Below are 21,085 nucleotides of genomic sequence, written 5' to 3' on the forward strand. Positions count from 1 at the left end.
AATGTTTAGGGACGTCTAATGATATTTTTAAAGAATAAGAACCGAGGATTATATTAACGCAAAATTCAACGACTAAAATGTAACTTTCTCTTAAATTTATATTCATTTGTGTGTTAAAAACGAAGAAAATGCATTATTAATGTATCAATCCGTTAATGATAGTAGTGTTGGCCTACTTACTAAAAGAGGAAAAGACAAATGTAAATGAAAAAGAAGGTAATCGAAGTGTATAATCATGTCTATTTCAATATCATGTCATGTGATTTCATATGGGGTTATCGTAGGTAAGAGTCAAAGACAAAACGACAAGCCAAAAAAAATAATGTCGGCGTTTTCCAAAAGAAATGTTTCCAAAGCAATGCCACTAACAAATGGATCATGTTAAAGCCACTATAGATAGGTATAGTTCTTGATAAGAAAATTAAAATTTATTACTAGAAGAAGCATAAAATCAACAAATATAAAGTTCACATAATGTCGAATTGGTAGGATAAATAACTCATTTTAGTTCATAAAATTTCATCCCTAGATGAATTATCTACCCTACCAAACATACACTTAAGTGACAACGAGTGAGATTAAGAACTATGCATTTCATATCATTTAGAAGATCTAACACATTCCAAAAGAGTATAAGAATAAAGAATATCATACTCATAAAAGAGTTCCCAACACTTGAGATATATACAAGGCCACTATCATGTACCTCAAGAATCACCAACATGAAACACGGTTCGAGCCATAACTAATGGCTTGGAGGCTCACGTCCGACATATTAGCAGCCCACGGTCGCGGACCATTTGATTCACCCTCCAAATTATAGGCATAAGAAGGCCACCTAACGTCTAACCCACACCGTTGTGCAACACCCACGCTCATCATCAACTGAGTTCTCTCAAGAACGACAAGGCTAGAGAAAGTCGAGAAGGTGTTCCCGACAAACACATCAGATCTCAAACAAACTTCGTAGTCTATAGCTGATTGGATCAGATAAGGGTGCTTCTTGTATACATCAAGAACACCCAATTTCTTCTTCTCGTAAGGAAGCAAGCCCTCGCCCCACCCCTCGAGAATAGAGTTATCTTCGAGAAGATTGTCTGCCACAGCAAGGTATACAACAATAGGAGTTTCTAATCCTACAATGCTTCCCACTCTTCTCATGATCTGCTCCTTGCTGCTGCAAATCTCGCTAACGTTCAATCTCTGCTCGAGTTTCTTGCAATGTATCATCCAATCCTTCTCGATTCTCATGTGCACAGCCACATAAGGCGTGCTCTGCAACGTTGCATTTACATTAACTTGCAAACGAGAAACTCTACTCCTTTCCTCCATCCCGATTTCTTTAATCTTCGACACAACCTTATCAGCCTCAAGAGATATTTCCTCCACCAAAACCAAGCATTCAAAAATCTTTGCATAGTCTTTAGTCGGCCAATGATCATGCCACAAGAAGGGATTCTTGCCAACTACTCGGATCACTTGATACTCATCGTAGGGAGCCTTACCGAACTCCCTCAACTGCTCTAAATCCTTCTCGATCGTCCATCTCCTCCCATTCCCCTTTTGAAGCTCAAACACATCCCCCGTGTCTGAAACCTCTGAGTAACGCCCTAACCGGACAAACCCTTGACAACGAGCATTGAATTCTTCGAATTGGAACACTTTATCAAAGGAAATAGGCCTCAGCTGAATAACCTCTTTGTAGAACAAGGAAGCACTCAAACTAGGCATAAGGAGGGTTCTATTCAGCAATCTTGCAGTCAAACAAGCTCTTGCAAATGCAATTTTCTGATTGTTCAAACCCCACACAATCTGAGGAACCTCCAAAAACTTCGATTTCTCATTATCGGATTTCGGATTCAAACGCATTCCACTAAAATTCGAGGATGAAGGAAGCCATAGTGTTTTAATCATCAAAGCAACAACAAGAAATGCAGCACATTTGTAAGGCAGAGAATTCATATGCAATCCAAAGAATTTCAAAGACTTAAAACAGAGTAATTCCATTCCAATCCAATCCTATCTATTTAGTCTATGCAAATTGCAATCAAACTCAATCTATCAATCCGCATTCATTCAAATTCCTCCACTCCAATCAATGGATTCCTGAAACAGGGCACAAGAAAAAAACACACAAATTTACAGATTGATTTCGATATTTCGATAAAACCCAGAAAAGCAACACCGAATATTTAACAAAAATAAATGAATAGAAAAGCAAAACTGACTTCACTAAGAAAGTAGATTCCAACCAGCTTTAATCGATGATTTTACTTAAACCCAAATCAAGATTTGCTAGAAAGTTCGAGCTTTTATCAAAAGAATGTCTATTTTTTTCAGCTCAATCCCAGAAAATCTACGAAACCCAAACCTCGATTTCATCGTTGAAGAATGAAAATTAAATGAAAAGAGCAAATGGGCCGCGCAAATTTCGATGAATTCAATTAAAAAATCTGACCTTTTTTGTTGTTTTAAGAGCTACTATAATTCAAAAATTGGTTGCACATAAAATTCTGCAAAATCTGAGGAAACCCCACCGCGCTTGATCATGAAGAGATATTGAAAGAGGAGTGTACATAGAAAATGACAAAAAAGAATTGAAAAATTAATGTCAGAAATGGATTTGAGGAGGTGACAAAGATTGGTTGACAAAAGGAATATTGTCGATGGTGCTATTTATTTATTTCAACACCAAAATAATAATACTGGGGCAGGGGCTTACAGCTGTCGCTATTTTATTTTTATAAATATTACATTTAATTAAAATACTAATTTAATTGAATTTTATAATAATGAAAGTAAGAAATAGATAAAAAGTTAAAAGAGTGTGATACATGAATAATTAAGGGGGAAAATGTTGGATTATGATTGTTGTTTCTCTAAAGAATGTGTTTAAAAGTGTTGTGTGACTCATTAATAGTAACTAAAATGATCGGTTTTAATAAAAGTAAATGAGACCAAAAGAGTGAGTTTGTTGCTCAATAATAACATCAAAACTTCTTTAAAAGGAAAAAAATGAAAGAATAAAGAAGCAAGTAATGTTGAGTTGGGACCATGGGGAGATCATGAGTTGGGAGAGTGGTGGCCCACACAACATATATAGATATAGAAGTAGTTATTGGCAATCGAACTGGTAGACCCTATTTTCATAACATTTCATCGTTTAATGTCATAAATATGTATCTTGTTTTCAAATACTATCTCCGTCCATAAAAATAGATAAAGTTGTAAATAATACTAGTTTCAATACGCAATTGGTCTAGTAAGAGTGAGGTAATGAAAATATAGTGGAAGTAGTATTCGTGAATTATGGGATCCACAATTAGAATAATGTGTAGGGTTAGTATTGTTTTAAAACTTTTTATTTTTAGAATTAGTATAATATTGATGGATGGTAAAAATAGTAAAACTGATCTATTTTATATAGACGGATATTTTACATTCAAGTTGCACTGGGTTGGCAAATGATGTCTATTGATGGTCCGCATCATAGTTGTTGTAAGATAGCAAAAAAATGTAGTACTAGTAATTGTGTGTTTTATGTAAAAATGTTGAGACGATGTGGATAAATTTATCAAATTTCAAATATCATGACATATTGCAAAATTGGTCGAATATTGTGAGAATGGTACTAAACCTCGTTATTTTGCAGTATAATTTTGTTTTTCCTTTGTGTTGGTTGAGAAGAAGTGACCACTTTCAGAATCACTTGGGATAATTTATTGGTTGCAACATGGAGTTAGAATAAATTCATAATGCCAGGTAAAGCTACAAAAATGAAAAAGAAAAAGGGAAAGGAAAAATGAACAAATATACTCATTAGTCCATAAAAAATAATCTCGTTTTGGCATTTTGGAATGTCCACAAAAAATAATCTCATTTCTATAAATGAAAAATTTTTCTCTCATACTTTACCTGCGTTTTCTCCTCTCTTCCATACTTTACCTACTTTATCTTTGTATCTCTCTTACTTTAGCTATTTTTTCTCATTTTCTCTAACTTTACTAATTTCTTATTAAAATTTGTGTTGTCCACAGATGAGATTATTTTTTATGAACGGAGAGAATATTTATTACTCCCTCCGTTTCCACTACTACACCCTCTTTTCGTAGTAGTGGAGGCGTTTCTTTTCGACACGTGTTAAGAAAAATTGCATGAAGTGAGTTAAGTAAAAGAAGAACAAAGTAGGAAATGAAAAATGTTGAGAGATGAAGAGAGAATAAAGTAAGAGAGAGTAAAGTAAGTAATAGAAAAGTGTTGATTTTTACTAAAAATGATAATGACTCCACTACTATAAAACGTATTAAAATGACTAAATGACTTTATTAGTATAGAACGGAGGGACTATGAAAACATATATACATATATCCCCTTGCAACCCGTGATGATGTGGGCCATGTTGCATGATGCATCCATCAACAACAAAATGCATTAAATAATTGAGCATTTGAGGTGATGGTGTGTTCTGACATTTTATTGTTGTGAGCATTATGAAATTTAGATGATTGCAACTTCAAATTCACGCAAAATGAACAACTAACTAAAATTTAATACCTCTACTATAATCGACTAAACAAATGAACTAAAATAAAATGATACTCCAGTACTAATTGTAGGTAACGCAAACATTAACATTTGGAATCGTGTTCACTATTGATCAGGGCCTGTCTCGGCCTGTCACAACCCCGACGACTAAATTATCCAATGTTCTTGTTCAAAGGAGAGAGATGATATGGGTCGGAGAAGAAGACACCCATTTTCATTTATTTGTTTATACTTCGTAAATCTACTGTCACATATAGCACTTGTCATTTTTTATGGAATCCACATATCTTAATTGAGTGTACAAGCAAAAAAAAGAATAAAAGGGATGATGGAGTGTCAATTGTTGCATTGTAAATTATTTTTTTCCATGTAACTTTTAATCAGTTAATAATTTTATATTTAATAAATAAATGAATTAAACCAAATTTATTAGTAATTAATCTTATTTTTAATCTTACATACGTACCAAACATCTTACTAAGATGATATTAGATAATGTTACTAACTAAACAACAAAATGGAATCCAATACTAATCTAATCCTATATATTGATATTATTTTATCTATTGAACAGAACATGCACCTAATTATTTGTAGGTAAAAACTTAATTTGAGGGTGTTTTCTCCAAGCTTAAGTTTTGCGTTATTATAAAAAGAACTTTTACAATCCATATTCGCTTACCAATATGTAAGTTTTAAAATTTATTGTAATTTTATATCAATGCATTATCTGTCCCAACGTGACAGATAATTGAACTTGATCTCAACTCATCCAGTGTCTAATTGAACTTTATCTCAACTCAATATACAAATACAAATAAATAGCATAAAACAAAATCTCCTAAACTTCTTTATCATCCAGCAAGTGCGACAGAGTGAGCATGTGAATTTACTTTCTCCTTTTTTTCATTTACCTATTGTACATATTTCACTTTCGCACATAAATGGTACCTGATCTTTATTTTATATCGTTTTTGGTACAAATAAATCATATTTTTGGTACCTGATGCGATTTTCCCCCCAAAATGCCCTCTAAACAAATACATTTTCTCATTTGTGTCATATAGAATATTTTGGGCATACGCAAAACTATACCAAAAGTGATATTATAATATCTTCTTTCATTCTCCTCACTCTTTATACTATTATTATTAATAAATATTAAAATTATATTTTGATGTTATAAATTAATAATTAATTTATTTTTTAATATCATTCAAATATACTTAATTAAAATTATAGTTATAATTATATTTAATTATTATAATAATATTATTGTTATAATACTAAAAACTAGTAGTAACTAATAAATAATTATAGTATAATTATTTAAATTATGAATCATATAATATTATATACTAATAATAATAATTATTATTATTTTATACTCCCTCCGTTCCAAGGAAGATGTCCCCTTCCTTGGGTGGCACGACATTTTATGCAACTTTATTTTGTGTATTAAGTGGAGAGAGTAAAGTAAAAGAGAGGGAATAAAGTAAAGACAAAAGAAATTTCCATTTTAAGTAAAGGGTCATCTTGATTGGGACAAACCAAAAAGAAAAGTGGTTCATCTTCAGTGGGACGGAGGGAGTCTTAAATTAATAACTAATCAATATAGTCTTAATAAAAAATTAAAATTGTGAATTGTATTCATAATGATATAAAGAGTTGAGTATTTTTAGTTAGGTGTTTCAACCCTAAAATGCGTATAAAATAATTTAATAAAAAATATTCAATTAATTTAATTAGGTGTTTTGTTCTTGATTTATATTATGAATGCAATTAGATGTATGTATAAAACACTAAAAAGAAAGAAGAGAAAAGAAGAGAAAAGAAAAAAGAGGAAACATAAACTATGGAGAAAAAGGAAAGAAGAAAAGAAGATAAAATACTAAAAAGAAAGAAGAAAATGAAGAAAGAAGAAGAAAAATAGAAATAAGAAATGAAGAAAACAATTACATGTTTGGTAGAAGTACAATTTAATTGAAAATTTCAAAAATATCCTCCCAAACCAAAAAATCACATATTTGGTACCTAAGGTTATTTTTGTCATGGGGTACCGAAAACAATATAAAATAAAGATCATGTACCATTTATATGCGAAAGTAAAAGATCAAGTATCATTTATGTAGTTCACTCTAAAACAAAATCTCCTAAAATTCTCTATCATCCCTTAAGTGTGACAGAATGAGTATGTAAATTTACTTTCTCCTTTTTGTTCCATTTACCTATTGTGTAGAAACTTCAAACTAAAATGATAATGAAATAAACCAAAAGTATTCTCTCCGTCCGCCATTAAATATCTTTTTTTCCCGTCTGCCAATAAATGTTTCATATCACTTATATTATACTAAGCAAGTAGAGCTTTCATTCCACTAACTCACTTTATTCACATTTTATTATAAAAGCCAATATATAAAAGTAGTTATCGCATTCTACTAACTTTTTCTACTACTTTCTTTTACGAAGTTAAACAATTTTTTAAAATCCTAGCCGGTCATAAATGTGACATTTATTCATGGATGACATTTATCCAAGCCAGTCAATTTTCATGTTGGGGAACTAGAATGATACTCCCTCCATCCGCGAAATGTTGTCCAAGTTTGACTTGGCATGGGTTTTAAGAAATGTGAAGAAAAAGTGAGTGGAAAAAGTTAGTGGAATATAGGTCTCACATTTATATATTGTTTTTATAATAGAATGTGAGTGTAATGAGTTAGTTGAAAGTGAGTCCATTTACAAAAAATGGTAAAAAAGCAAAGTGGACAACGTTTCGCGGACAGACCGAAATGGCAAAATTGGATAACATTTCACGGACGGAGGGAGTATATAAGAATCAAATGGAATAAACTACACACTAGGAATATCAATCGGTTCGGTCGAGCAAATTTTGGGGCAACCCTCTTCGAGCTGCATGTTAACCGAGATGTGGGCTAATTGAGTTGTGATTTTATCAAGTTATACATATTCAACCCTAACCGTAAATGTTCGGGTTTCGATCTACTCTTTCAGGCTAACCGGGTTGCTACCGATAAAATTAACTTGTGTTTATCCTATTCATAATGATGAAAATTAGTTATATTTATAGGATGTAAAACATTTAATTATGATAATTTTAAGATATAAAGTGAACCATAATTAAATACTCCATTTGTCCCATTGGGCACTCTTTTCTTTTTAGTCTGTCTCACAAGAGTATGCACTATTTTTATTTTTGGAACTCTTTTCACTTAATTGAGATGGGACTCATTCTCCACTAGTAATACTTTAATCACATTTTCTTTTCTATTTCTCTCTTACTTTACCAATTATTTATTAAAATTCGTGCCCAACTAAAAGTGCATGCTCTTGTGGGATGGAGAGAGTATTAATTTAAAGAGTGAACATCTTTTTTAGTACATCAACTATCTCAAATTAGCAAATTTGGTCCGTAACATTTTATAATATTTTTTGAGGTCCATCAACTATAAGTTAATATCAATTCAACTACTTTTTGACTATTTCCAATATTTTCATGACCAAAGTACCCTTAAGGCCATGAAGGACAATTCAATCTATTTACCCTCTCATTTTCATTAAAGTGTGTAATTTGGAATAGTTAATGTACCAAAAAAATGTTCCCTCTAATTTTAATTTCAAAATAAAAATATCTTAATGATATTAATATTCTAATACTATTAATTATTTACGTTTAGTTTTACTTATTTTTACTTATTTGTAATATTTTAAATCATTGTAATATATTTAATATTAATAGTGAAATAACTTAGGTATAAATATATGTAAACATTATACTTATACAATATCTATATATAAAAGTAGTTTAATTTATTAGATGGAATATTAATTTTTCAATATTAAAGCTATACATAGAAGAATATGTTATTTTTAAGTGCAATACAAAATTAACCATTAAAAAAAATTAAAATTCATTAACATACACAAATAATTCAAAGAGCTAAGTTTTATTTTATCTACTCTTATGTAGTAATTGTAGTCTACAAAAATTAGTTGAAATCATCAATAATCAATTTAATAAAAAAGACAATGAGTTGAATATATGATTAATTTAAATCTATGATTGTTTAATTAAATAAAAAATTAATAGTTGCTATCAATTATTTAATATCACAATGTCGCGCATTAATATTATCATTAGGCCATTTACAACAACATCATGAAAACTGTTCATAGTTCTCATATCTATTCCTCTGACTATTCGTGAATAATATTTTTTCTATGTTATTAAATTTTTATTTCAATGTAGTATATATTATATATATGATTAACTTAAATTTTCAGTTTAATATAATTACGAGATTCATTAAAATAAAATATATATCTTAATTTTATATATATAATTGAGAATGTAACCATATAAAAGTATTAAACTAGCACTAGAAAGTAATATCATAATATTCAAATAAGGTATGGTATATATAAATAATAATAGTTTAAGAAAATATTAAACTTAATCCCAAATAAATTAGAAGAAAGAAGAAAGTAGATTAATAAAGAAAGAAACATACTTTAATGAAATGAGAGGATAAATAGATTGAATTGTTCTTTATGGCCTTAAGGGTACTTTGGTCATAAAAATATTAGAAATAGCAAAAAATTAGTTGAATTGATATTAACTTATAGTTGATGAACCTCAAAAGATATTATGAAATGTTACGGACTAAATTTGCTCATTTGGGATAGTTGATGTACTAAAAAAGATGTTCCCTCTAATTTAAAATTTGTGTAAATAGTTTGAGAAATTTCAAAGGAAATAGAATATTTTGTATAGTTAATATGATTTTTTTAAAATTTATTTATCTATTACTCCCTGTGTCCTTAAAAATATATCACATTTGCTATTTTGGAATAATGTCCCTTAAACATAGACCAATTCTATTTAAGGAAACTTTTTCTCTATAATGGGATATGTCTCATTCTCCACTAACAATACCGCAATCACTTTTTCTTTCTATGTCTCTATTACTTTACCAATCGTGCATTAAAACCCGTGTCGTTTCAAATATAATCTACTCTTTATTTTTTAGGGACGGATGAAGTATTACATTAATTAAAATCTAACATATACTGAAATATAATTGAATGTTTATTTTATAGTTATTTATATTATAAAAAAATTAATGAAATGTCGAATTATTGTCAAACATGAAGAAATAACAAACAATAGTTGTATCTAATCTACTAGCTAGCCCATCGAATTTTGGGTCTGGCCCTATCGGGTTACGACCTAATCGGATTGTAATTTTATCGGATTTAAAAATTTTCACCCTTAAACCTCTAAATTTAATGGGTTAATCGGGCCAGCCTCAGATTACAAGCTACACTGATATCTCTACTACACACAACACACGATTACATACTACAATTCTTTCTTATAGAAAACCAAATACCTGATTTTTGTAAAGTATAGGGATATTTTATTTGCTTTCTAGAAGGCCTTGATGCCGATAATAGATAAAAGCAGCGTAGAGATATTCCTCCAACTTAATCTACAATATTATAGAGTATTATCGAATAAAATAAATCATAACTGAGAATATTCTGTAATGTATCCAATTGCACAAATATAAATAGCCATCTACTCCATTTCAATACTAGAACCTTCCTGTGGATGTCGGCATTGTCGAACCACATACATCTTGTGAAATTGTAAATTGTAAATTTTTGGTTTGATTGTTTCTAGTCATCAACTCTACAGGAACTAAAGTCTGGTACATTTTATGTGTACAAATAATTTGATCATCATCTGATATATTGAATTTTATAGGAACAATCGAGGGCCTCATGCTTCTAGTTTCTTTGCCCAATCGTGATCCATAGCCTATAGGACTCAATCTTTAAATCATTGCTCTTATAACCTTTTTAGAATTCTTTAGGCCACTTTCCTGTTTCCCATAGTCATTATTGTTGAAATCCAATCCGGTGCGAGAGTGAGAGCATGATAACATGTTTTTGATAAAATTTGTTTGGGCCTCTCCCTCAGTCAATGATGACCGACAGATTTGAATAAAATCAAGACCCAAATTTGTATGCAGAAAACTTGAAAAAAATACTTTAGCTACAAGAATCAATATTTTATAAGATATTTCGGCTACAAAATGATGTGATAGGGATTTTTTCATGGAATGTTTCTGTCTGGGGTCATATTTTTATTTCTTATATTATTAAAAAATGTAAAATTTTAAATTATCTATTATCTTATAGAAAGTTTAGAATTATAATGATAGTATTATTAGTGTAAGACAACATTCACATATACATATAAAAATGAGTTTATCAATATAACAATTATTTATTAGAGCATTAGCAATGGGGCGCCCTTAGGCACGCCTTATGCACCGCCACGTCATCATTTTTATCCTCCTACTCTCCCACCTGCAATGGGTCGCCCTAAGACGCGCCCTATGCATTTTATTTTATTTGAATATTTAGATAACTACAAAAATTGGGAAAAAACTTCATTTCATTTATAAAAATTAATACATTACAATACGAATTAAAAAAATACGCAAACTCAGCGACGGTGGTTAGGGGCCCACACTTCTTCAATCATGTCGTTCATGAGCTGAGCATGGTCTTGTTGGTTGCCCACCGTGCTTGGAGCACACCAAATGCCCGCTCGACATCCTTCCGCGCCGCCTCCTGCTTGTGCACAAATTAAACCCTCTTCTCACCAATTGGGCAGCTGATTGTCTTCACAAAAACAGGCCACCGTGGGTATATGTCATCGGCCAAGTAGTACCCCATGTGGTATTGGCGCCTATTGGCAGTGAACTCGATGGTCGAGCCGTTGCCATTGCATTGCTCGGTGAAGAGGGTGGATGAGTTGAGGACGTTGATGTCGTTGTTCGACCCGGCTACACTGAAGTAAGCATGCCAGATCCAGAGCCGATAGTCAGCGACGACTTCGAGGATCATCGTCGGGTGGCTGCCCTTATATCCACTAGTGAATTGGCATCTCCACGCCTTCGGACAATTCTTCCACTCCCAGTGCATACAGGCGATGCTCCCTAGCATCCCAGGAAAGCCGTGCACCGTCTCGTGCATCTTCATCATGCCCTGGCAATCAACAGCAGTCGTCCTGCGCAAATATGTGTCCTCGTAGGCCTCCACAATTCCCCTACAAAATCTCTTCAGGCACTCCCGACCTGTTGTCTCCCCGACGTGGAGGTACTCGTTGAAAATGTCCGTCGTGGTGCCGTAGGCCAACTGACAGAGTGCAGCCTTGCACTTTTGCAACGGTGTAAGGCCGGGTCCACCGACGCAATCTTCCCGATACGTCATGTATTCAGCACGTGACTCCAACGTCCAGACAATGCTGAGAAAAAGGTAACGCGACATTCTAAACCGGCGGCTCAAAACAGTCGGGCCCCACCGTGGTTGCTCGGCAAAATAGTCTGCAACTAGACGTTGGTGAGCTGCCGCGTGGTCGCGTCGGACAACCGTCCGACGTCGAATAGGCCTGTGGATCCGCTCCGCCGCCGCCTCCTCGCGCTGCAGTTCGGCTAAGCATTCTGCCACGGCCTCTTCAACGGCTGCATCTAAGGCATCCCCGGTCGGACTACCTTCCTCCGAGGAACTAGTGGTGTCGTCGTCGTGGTTTATTTTGGTAAGTAAGAGAGGTAGAAATGTGAGAGATGAGAGAAATGAGAGAGGCGAGATGTTCGTATGAACAAGTGAATTAGAAACGAGGTTTAAATAGACAAGATTCGGAAAAAAAAAGTTCAAAAACGCGTGCCATCGTCCGCGGAGCCCACAATGGTGCCCGATGGCGCGGACGGTGGCGCGGATGATGGCCTATCGTCCGAGCTTCTTCCGCGCCCAAAGCTTAGGGCGTAGGCGTAGGGCGTGCCATCATCCGGGCACCCACAATGGAGCCATCGGGCGTGCCAACGGGCGCCCCATTGTAGGTGCTCTTAATCGAAGATAGAAAATATAATTACATAATTTAATTTAATTTAATTATCCATTTCACTACAATATTATATTGAGATCATCAAAATGATCAATTTTGAATTCATTTAAATCTTTACCATTAGATTATTTCCACTATAATATCATATTACACATGCAAATTTATAGTAATAAAATATAAAAATCTAAACCTAAACCTAAAACTTATATCATAAGAAAAAACATTTTTTTAAACTTCCCTCACTCTTCTTTCTAAACATTTTCACTTCCTTCGTTTATTTATCATAAGAATCTTCTTGATTTCCCTAATTATAACATGATTTTATAGCAATTATATTATATTTATGTTAATTTCTCCTGAAATTTCCCTTTTATAATTGTATATTAAACTAATAATACGTACATTATAAATCTAAACAGCACAACGAAAATAAATTTGATATATTAAATAAGACTACATATAAAATCATATAATCAAAATCATAAATTATAATAAAAATATTGCAGATGATTATAATTTTTATTTAAAATCAAAATAATAGTAAATCTATTTAATTTTAAAACCTTATTACTATAATGATTATAAGTAATAATAAAATATGAAATTATATAGAATTTGCTATAATATAAATATCGTTAACAATTTATGAATATTGTCAACAATTTATTCATTTTTTATTAAATTATTTAGAATAGAAATGGGAAATAAAAGAAATCCATTTTACGAGATTAAAAACTCTTCACTTTTTCAAATTTATTATAGTATTACCAATTGTATTTTTTTCTTATTTTCTCCAAAATAAGGATTCTAAAGAGATCCCAATTGCATATGTTCCGACGACATTCCCAAGATGAAATTTGATCATTTTTATTTCGATTTTCGTATATCAACAAATGCATCAAAAATTTCAATATAATGCATGAAAAATATAAATAAAACTTTGTTGATATTTTCGTTTACTTGTGTTAAAATAATCATATCATTATGTTGATATAATGATATTTTCAGGCCAGTTGAAACTCTATTCTTGATTCCATTAAGAATAATAAAGGGATTCATGATTTGTACACAGTTGCCAAATATGATCTCATTCAGTCGAGTTATCCAGACTAGTAAACATCTGTGGCTTTTCAAAAAAAAAGAAAAAAAAAGCAGATGTCTGAGCAATTGAAGTCCTCTACACAATCTGAATGAATGGACGGAATGATACAATGCTATATCCATGAAGAATTTTATGACACAACACAATGGCACACCACTGTTTGTACACAACAAATGCAAGTGGTCCGTCTCGACTCTTAAGAACAACACGAGGCGCTGGCTGGCCTCTCCGCTGTTCGATCCACAAGGACCATGCCTGATGGGTTCGGCGCTGCCTGCAGACGAGGCAATCTCTTTGCTGCAGATGCATGAAAACAATTTCAACATATATATATATATATATCAAATGGAGTCTTGGCCAAACAAAACTCCAATTATAAAAAATTATAATCATGTTTTATTGCAAAGAAAGAGCTAAACAATCAGCTCCTATGGTATATAAGATGGTCAGCCGAGTCGTGACTGGATCCGGACACTAAAAACTGTAGCAAAACTACAAATATTCTGGGCTTGAATCTAGATATCTGATCATCACCGTATGATGAGATCTTATATAGCTTTTTAATTTGAGTGAATAATCTTTACCTATCTCATAAAATATGTCATTAACATTAGTTGCTGTTTTTGCAGATGTCTCCATGAAGAAAAGACCATTCGCCTGCGCATAAGTTTGTGCTTCCTGCAACAATATCACAATGAGGAGCTATATTACAAATACATTAACACCAAAACACATCATCTAAACAAGCAGGAATATCTCTGAAGAACAAAGACAAATGTGGATAGAAATTGTTGCAATAGACTTGGAGAAGTGGTCGAAGCCATGCGATTAAGCTAAAAGCAGTGAAGAAATCCAAAAAGAACTCAATGAATGTATGTAAAGAAAAGGAGAGATGCTTGCCTCGGATTCCACTTTTTTGGCATCCAACAGATCTGATTTATTCCCGGCAAGAGCCATGACCATATTTGGGTTGCCTAATGCCACAAAGAAAAAGGGTGTGAAAACAGGAATGGCGAGAAAGGTAAAAAGTCATCGAAGAAAAACAAACAGATGAATGTTTATTCTTTGTCCAAAGTTTGTTGCGAAAACACTCTTGCATACAGGATACATTTCCACTCCAGCGTGCTCTAAATTTCAATAAGATGGACATCTAAGACTCTTGTCGTTTATTTTAGTTTTTAGTTTCCGAGTCGGGGGAGGGGAGAGAAGTGGCTAGTAGTTACTGCGCACGAGATCTTCCTTTTTACATTGGGGAGGTCAGCTGCTTGGCTATCCTCTTGAGCAATGACTCTTGTCACAAATCGAAATGAGTTTTAATTTCCCATACAATATCCAATTCTTTTTAAGTAGCACTTTTGTCCAAAAAAACTATAACATTCTAAAGCAACATAATCCCCAACGACTCATATCACTTTCTTCAGCTGACAATACAAATGAGTCGCGATTTCTTAGCATCATATGCACAGTCCAGTTTCACTTTCAAACATACTAACATTTAAATGGGCTCCCAGAAAATAAAAGGAAAGAGCAAAAGCCAAATTTTCCTTAAATCTGATATTTACCTTGTGCCTTGAGCTCCTCGACCCATTTTTTTGCCCGATCAAAGGATGCCTACAGAATGAAAAAATGTATAAGTAGATTAGGCATCCCAAAAAATCTCCTACTTCCAGATTCATCAACGTCACCTTAATCAATAATAAACGACAATGGAAAAGAACTAACTGACAATGTACCAGCTGGATCTGTGCCTAAGAGACTAACTTGCTTTCAAGCTACTACATAGTACATACAACTCAGTTCATCGTATTTAGATTGAAGGATTCAAAGGGCCGATTTGAGATCAATATTTTATCTTATACTATTCATGAAGCAAAATTGAGTAGTTTAAGGTCCACTTTATACAGACATCCCTCAAAACTTGGAGTATGCACTCCACATAACACAGGACTCATTAAACTTGATTCTTAACTTACTTGGTTTGTTACGTCATAAACAATAATAGCAGCTGCAGCTCCTCTGTAATACATCGGAGCTAAGCTGTGATATCTTTCTTGGCCTGCAGTGTCCCATATTTCAAACTTAACAGTTGCATCGTTCACGGCAACTGTTTGCGAAAAAAACGCAGCACCTATAGTCGATTCCTGCAGCACAAAACAGATCAAGTCGATAATCAGTTCAAGAAGAATTTCTGATGTAATGTGCATAATAAACTACACAAAATCATCGTATACCTACCTGAAACTCAACGAATTGCCCTTTCACGAAACGAAGAACTAAACTCGATTTTCCAGCCCCTACATCTCCCAGAAGCACCTGAAGCCAAAAAAACACAAAAATATTAAGTGTAGAGAAAACACCATCAACATGAGGAATCCAACCCAAACAAAAAAAATTATTTTTTGTCTCAATCCAATTAATGGTAACTTTTTTTAGAGGGGTCCAATTTATATAATCAGTCGAATTTGTGATTTTAGCATAAAAGTTGGATTGAATTTATCACAACATTACAACAGCATCATAGCAAAACTAAAACCGCAAACAAATCAGAAATTTAAAAAACCTACAACTAGATACTTCGATGATCAATACATTTAAATTTCTAAAATTATACTCCATATATGAATCTGCAATCAATATATCGATGAAGAACTACAAATAACACAAAATTGGAACAATTTTCGTTTGTCTAATGTCAACAAAGAGCGATCTGTACCGTAGAAATCAATATACAAAAACAATCACAATCACCAAAACCGGTGAATTAAATCACAAATTGTAAATTTAAGAAATTGGGAAAATAATGGGACGGAGAAGAACAAACTAGTTTGGCGTTGATGCTCTTGTTTCCGCTGGAAGCCATGAATATCAACAATCACACATAAATCAGCAGCACAATTCTGCGTGTTTTTATTGAAATTGATTAGGAATAATAGAGAGAGAGAGAGAGAGAGAGAGAGAGAGAGAGAGAGTTCTAGTTGGGGTTTGTAGAAATGGGAGTATGATGAAAAATGATTCTAAAACATAATTATAAACCCCATACGCAAATTGCTCAAAACCTAAGACTTTTTAAATGACCTTATATATTGTAATAGAATAAAATCAATTAGCTACGTTTGTGTAAAAATAAATTTAATCATAATATCTATGGGGAACAATATCAACTCTGACAAAGCTTACGATTCTATAACAATACAAACTCTTCTAGTATTTTGATCACTAGTTTTCAAGATGGCATAATATTAGATTTTGAAAGACAGACACATATTGAGAAGTCAAAATAGCGTAGGACCAAGATCGTATTCATATAGATAGAGCTTTAATTTGTCCTCTTCGAATCATGATGGACTAGGGGAAGGCTTCCAAGGATAAGATACCTTCAAATTATGGACAAAATTGGATATGTGTTTCGATCTCAGCATACCACTAACTTCAACTTTTTCCAGCTCGGCGGACCATTGAGCGGGCTCTGGTCGGTCACTAACTTCCTCGGTGGACGACTGAGTTCAACCATGGGGATGGGATCCCCTGCTTTGGTGGGGAGCACAGCAGGGGCTGCTGCTGCCCTGTCACATATAAATTTTTTAATAATAAATTTGAATTATTAAAAAAATTAATATAAATTTTTTTTTTGAGGAGCAACCGCCCCTGCTGTGCTCCCCACCACAGCAGGGGATCCCATCCCTCAACGATGTTCTACTCGGCGGATTGCTGATTGCATCTGTCTCTCCGTGTTGGCCCTGATCTTCATATCTTCATCTTTTTAAACTCTTTTTACTATGAAAACTCAACAAATACGCCAACATACCAAATTATAGGAATATAGATTAAAGCACATGTAATTCACGTAATTTGTATTCAAAACGATCTAAGTATACCCCTTAAAATATGTAAATTTTGTGTTTATCAAATCCTCAAATTTAACTACTTTGATCGCTCTCTATTAAAGCATCAGAGAAACCAGAAAGAAGCACAGGCATAAAGGTTAGACTTCATTTTCTCAAGGAATATAGTTCATGTTACAACTTCTATCAAGCAAATAAAAATTATGCACTTTCGTTACTTGCTCATATATCACCTTAAAATAATGCATCTCACAAGTACACATGTGTATAATCAAATTCTCTCACTCTTAGTGTATACGTAAAAATGTATACGATCGGATCATACAACATGCATAATATAACCATAAGCTTGTTCAATGTCTAATCTCTTTCTGTATTTTATATAATCATGATTTAAAGAATTTGAAAAAATCTTTAAAATTCATTGTAATTTAGGCTATTTGGTAAGGTGGAGAATTTATATATATATATATATATATATATATATATATATATATATATATATATATATATATATATATATATATATAGTGGAGCGTTATTCTCCTATTCATCCCTTAGATCATTTATTCTTCTTAATATGGGCTGTTAGATCTCATTCATCAACGGTCCAGATGATCTGCATTATTACACTATAATGGTGCATTATTAGTCTGTGTGCATTATTCAACTGAAAATCTGCATTTTTACGCTATAATTGTGCATTATTAGTCGGTGTGCATTATTCAACTGAATATCTGCATTATTAAATGACACGTGGCATCAATCTAACCGTCGGATGACAAAATCGTGGGGCTGAGATCAAGAAGGAAAAAGGAGGAAATATGCAAAAAGGAAATGAATACATCCATATATATATATATATATATATATATATATATATATATATATAGTAGTGATCTATGACAAATACACCTTAACCAAATAACTAGAGAACAAATCATAGCCACAAGATCAAAAAAATCAAGGGCTAGTATTAATTTTCGAATTTAAGGAGATATTAGTTCCATTAATCATAAATTTACTCTATAATAAAAATGCAGGGGGTATTATGGTCAAAAGTACATATCATAATTTATAATAAAAATGTGGGGTGCTCGGTGGTGGAGCCGTGGGCGGCGATGGTGTGCGGGTTCGTGGCGGCGGTGGTGCTGATCGGGAGCAACAGGCTGGCGGAGAAGGTGAAGTTCGACGACCCGCTGGACTTCTTCACCATTGCCACCTTTGATTTTTCCAAATATGAAATTCATGAACTTCTTCACCTTGGGGCTTGCATCTTCCCCGAACACGTCGAAGAGCGTCGGCCGCAGCTTCCCCACACCGATATCTTCCTTGCCAGTTTTCTGCTGCAGCAACTCGATCAGCGTTGAGATCGGCAGAGATTTGTTCTTCACACCTTCTACTTCTTCCTCTTCCTCGTTGTCTTTGCTTTGGCCAAGTCCAACTTTCATGCGCAGGTAGTTTCTGAAACCTCCAGATTCCTTCTCATCTTCATCATCATCATCCCCACTCTTCCTATGACTCTCTCCGATCTGCTCCTTTGATTCATCAATCAGCCCTCCGCTGTGGCACGAATCCGACACGATCGTGATCTGGCAACCGCTCGGCACTTTGTCGACCAAATCTCTGAAATCATCATGTGTTTTGTGATGTGTTTTGTGAACAAGAGTGAAGTAAAATTATAATAAGAGTGATGTGTTTTGTGAACAAGAGTGAAGTAAAATCATAATAAGAGTGATGTGTTTTGTGAACAAGAGTGAAGTAAAATCATAATAAGAGTGATGTGGTTTGTGAACAAGAGTGAAGTAAAATCATAATAAGAGTGATGTTGTTTGTAAACAAGAGTGGAGTAAAATCATAATAAGAGTGATGTGGTTTGTAAACAAGAGTGAAGTAAAATCATAATAAGAGTGATGTGCTTTGTGAACAAGAGTGAAGTAAAATCATAATAAGAGTGATGTATTTTGTGAACAAGAGTGAAGTAAAATCATACTAAGAGTGATGTGTTTTGTAAACAAGAGTGAAGTAAAATCATAATAAGAGTGATGTCTTTTGTAAACAATAGTGAAGTAAAATCATGATAAGAGTGATGTGTTTTGTGAACAAGAGTGAAGTAAAATCATGCTAAGAGTGATGTGTTTTGTTAACAAGAGTGAAGTAAAATCATGATAAGAGTAATGTGTTTTGTAAACAAGAGTGAAGTAAAATTATGCTAAGAGTGATGTGTTTTGTTAACAAGAGTAAAGTAAAATCATGCTAAGAGTGATGTGTTTTGTTGACAAGAGTGAAGTAAAATCATAATAAGAGTGATGTGTTTTGTTAACAAGAGTGAAGTAAAATCATGCTAAGAGTGATGTGTTTTGTTGACAAGAGTGAAGTAAAATCATAATAAGAGTGATGTGGTTTGTTAACAAGAGTGAAGTAAAATCATAATAAGAGTGATGTGGTTTGTGAACAAGAGTGAAGTAAAATCATAATAAGAGTGATGTGGTTTGTAAACAAGAGTGAAGTAAAATCATAATAAGAGTGATATGCTTTGTAAACAAGAGTGAAGTAAAATCATAATAAGAGTAATGTGCTTTGTAAACAAGAGTGAAGTAAAATTATGCTAATAGGGATGTGTTTTGTTAACAAGAGTGAAGTAAAATCATAATTAATGTTTTAAGAAATTCCACTAAAATCTAAAGCCCGTTAAAAATGTCTGCTATTTTCAATACTTTTGTAGTAGAAATCTAGTCTTTAAAGTCATTGCTACTTTCAAGAGTTGAACTTTATAAAAAATAATGGTATATTTATTGGCTATTTAAATCATTTGACACTACATATTTCATATTCCACCTCCACAATCCTAGCCAAAATCACATATATTTTCTTCTTAAAAAAATGAATCTGTAGATTCCATAACATTCATCATCACAATGTGTACATAACGCAATTTGAAGCTGCAATCTTCCTTCCAAACTGCATTTCTCACCAATTTCATATCAACAAATAGGACTCTCCTTCTTCCTTTCTGCTTGCGATCGAGAAATACTAATTGTTAGCTAGAGAGAGAAAGAAATAGAGAGAGAAGAGAAGTAATTAATTGCCAGCTTAAGCGTCTGATCTTCACCATGTCTGTGGCGGCGGCGACGAGCGGGAGCGAAGGGATGGACGACGACGATGACAAGAAGAGGAAGCGAGCTCTGCTCGTAGATGCTCCAGATCCATTAAGTGAGAGCAACGATGATACTGATGATGAATCTGCTCCAATTAACAGCGTTTGAGCTCGGCGGCGGAGGCTGGGAAGAGGAGGAAGAGAGGTAGAGGAAAAGGAGTGTGAATAGAAGCCCCATTTTTGAAATTGGAATTGGAAATTTGAAGGAGCCGGTTGAAGTTGAATTCAGTTTCCAAAAATACCCTTATTAATTACTTTTTGTTTAAAACATGTAAAAATAGCTAAGCCATAGATTAATTTGGAGTATTAAGATGTGTGGCTGAGATTTGTTCTCTAGTTATATACTTAAAATTAGTTATATCTTGATCACTAACCTATATATATATATATATATATATATATATATATATATATATATATATATATATATATATATATATATATATAAAGTCATTATATATAATCATGATTTAAAGAATTCAAAAAAATCTTTAAAATTCATT

The 21,085-nt window shown here is 33.1% G+C and overlaps 3 protein-coding genes across 3 annotated transcripts; all 3 read right to left on the minus strand.

The window, feature by feature from the left end:
• Positions 1-670: 670 nt before the first annotated feature.
• LOC121788696 (O-fucosyltransferase 23-like) lies at positions 671-2,622 on the minus strand. Its single transcript, XM_042187312.1, has 2 exons — positions 2,459-2,622; positions 671-2,106 (listed from the first exon to the last, which is right to left on the minus strand). Exon 2 carries the CDS (start codon positions 2,005-2,007, stop codon positions 715-717), a length of 1,293 nt encoding a protein of 430 aa, XP_042043246.1. The 5' UTR covers positions 2,008-2,106; positions 2,459-2,622; the 3' UTR covers positions 671-714.
• Positions 2,623-13,482: 10,860 nt separating this feature from the next.
• Positions 13,483-16,686, minus strand: LOC121788702 (ras-related protein RABF2b-like). Its single transcript, XM_042187324.1, has 7 exons — positions 16,405-16,686; positions 15,819-15,896; positions 15,557-15,724; positions 15,146-15,194; positions 14,484-14,557; positions 14,168-14,261; positions 13,483-13,880 (listed from the first exon to the last, which is right to left on the minus strand). The coding sequence occupies exons 1-7, from the start codon at positions 16,441-16,443 to the stop codon at positions 13,780-13,782; spliced, it is 603 nt and encodes a 200-aa protein (XP_042043258.1). The 5' UTR covers positions 16,444-16,686; the 3' UTR covers positions 13,483-13,779.
• Positions 16,687-18,341: 1,655 nt separating this feature from the next.
• Positions 18,342-20,392, minus strand: LOC121788686 (metacaspase-4-like). Its single transcript, XM_042187303.1, has 3 exons — positions 20,352-20,392; positions 18,592-19,051; positions 18,342-18,353 (listed from the first exon to the last, which is right to left on the minus strand). Exons 1-3 carry the CDS (start codon positions 20,390-20,392, stop codon positions 18,342-18,344), a joined length of 513 nt encoding a protein of 170 aa, XP_042043237.1.
• Positions 20,393-21,085: the final 693 nt, after the last annotated feature.

This window comes from Salvia splendens, unplaced genomic scaffold (assembly GCF_004379255.2).
Source record: "Salvia splendens isolate huo1 unplaced genomic scaffold, SspV2 ctg1120, whole genome shotgun sequence".
NCBI lineage: Eukaryota > Viridiplantae > Streptophyta > Magnoliopsida > Lamiales > Lamiaceae > Salvia > Salvia splendens.

Coding starts and splice junctions, on each gene's coding strand:
- LOC121788696 (XM_042187312.1), bottom strand. CDS start 2,007: ATGGAATTACTCTGTTTTAAGTCTTTGAAATTCTTTGGATTGCATATG.
- LOC121788702 (XM_042187324.1), bottom strand. CDS start 16,443: ATGGCTTCCAGCGGAAACAAGAGCATCAACGCCAAACTA. Junction 15,195..15,556: donor TTTATGACGTAACAAACCAA/GTAAGTTAAGAA, acceptor TTCATTCTGTAG/GCATCCTTTGATCGGGCAAA. Junction 14,558..15,145: donor CGAGGAGCTCAAGGCACAAG/GTAAATATCAGA, acceptor TTGTGGCATTAG/GCAACCCAAATATGGTCATG.
- LOC121788686 (XM_042187303.1), bottom strand. CDS start 20,392: ATGCAGTTTGGAAGGAAGATTGCAGCTTCAAATTGCGTTAT. Junction 19,052..20,351: donor GCAGCTTCAAATTGCGTTAT/GTACACATTGTG, acceptor TGATGATTTCAG/AGATTTGGTCGACAAAGTGC.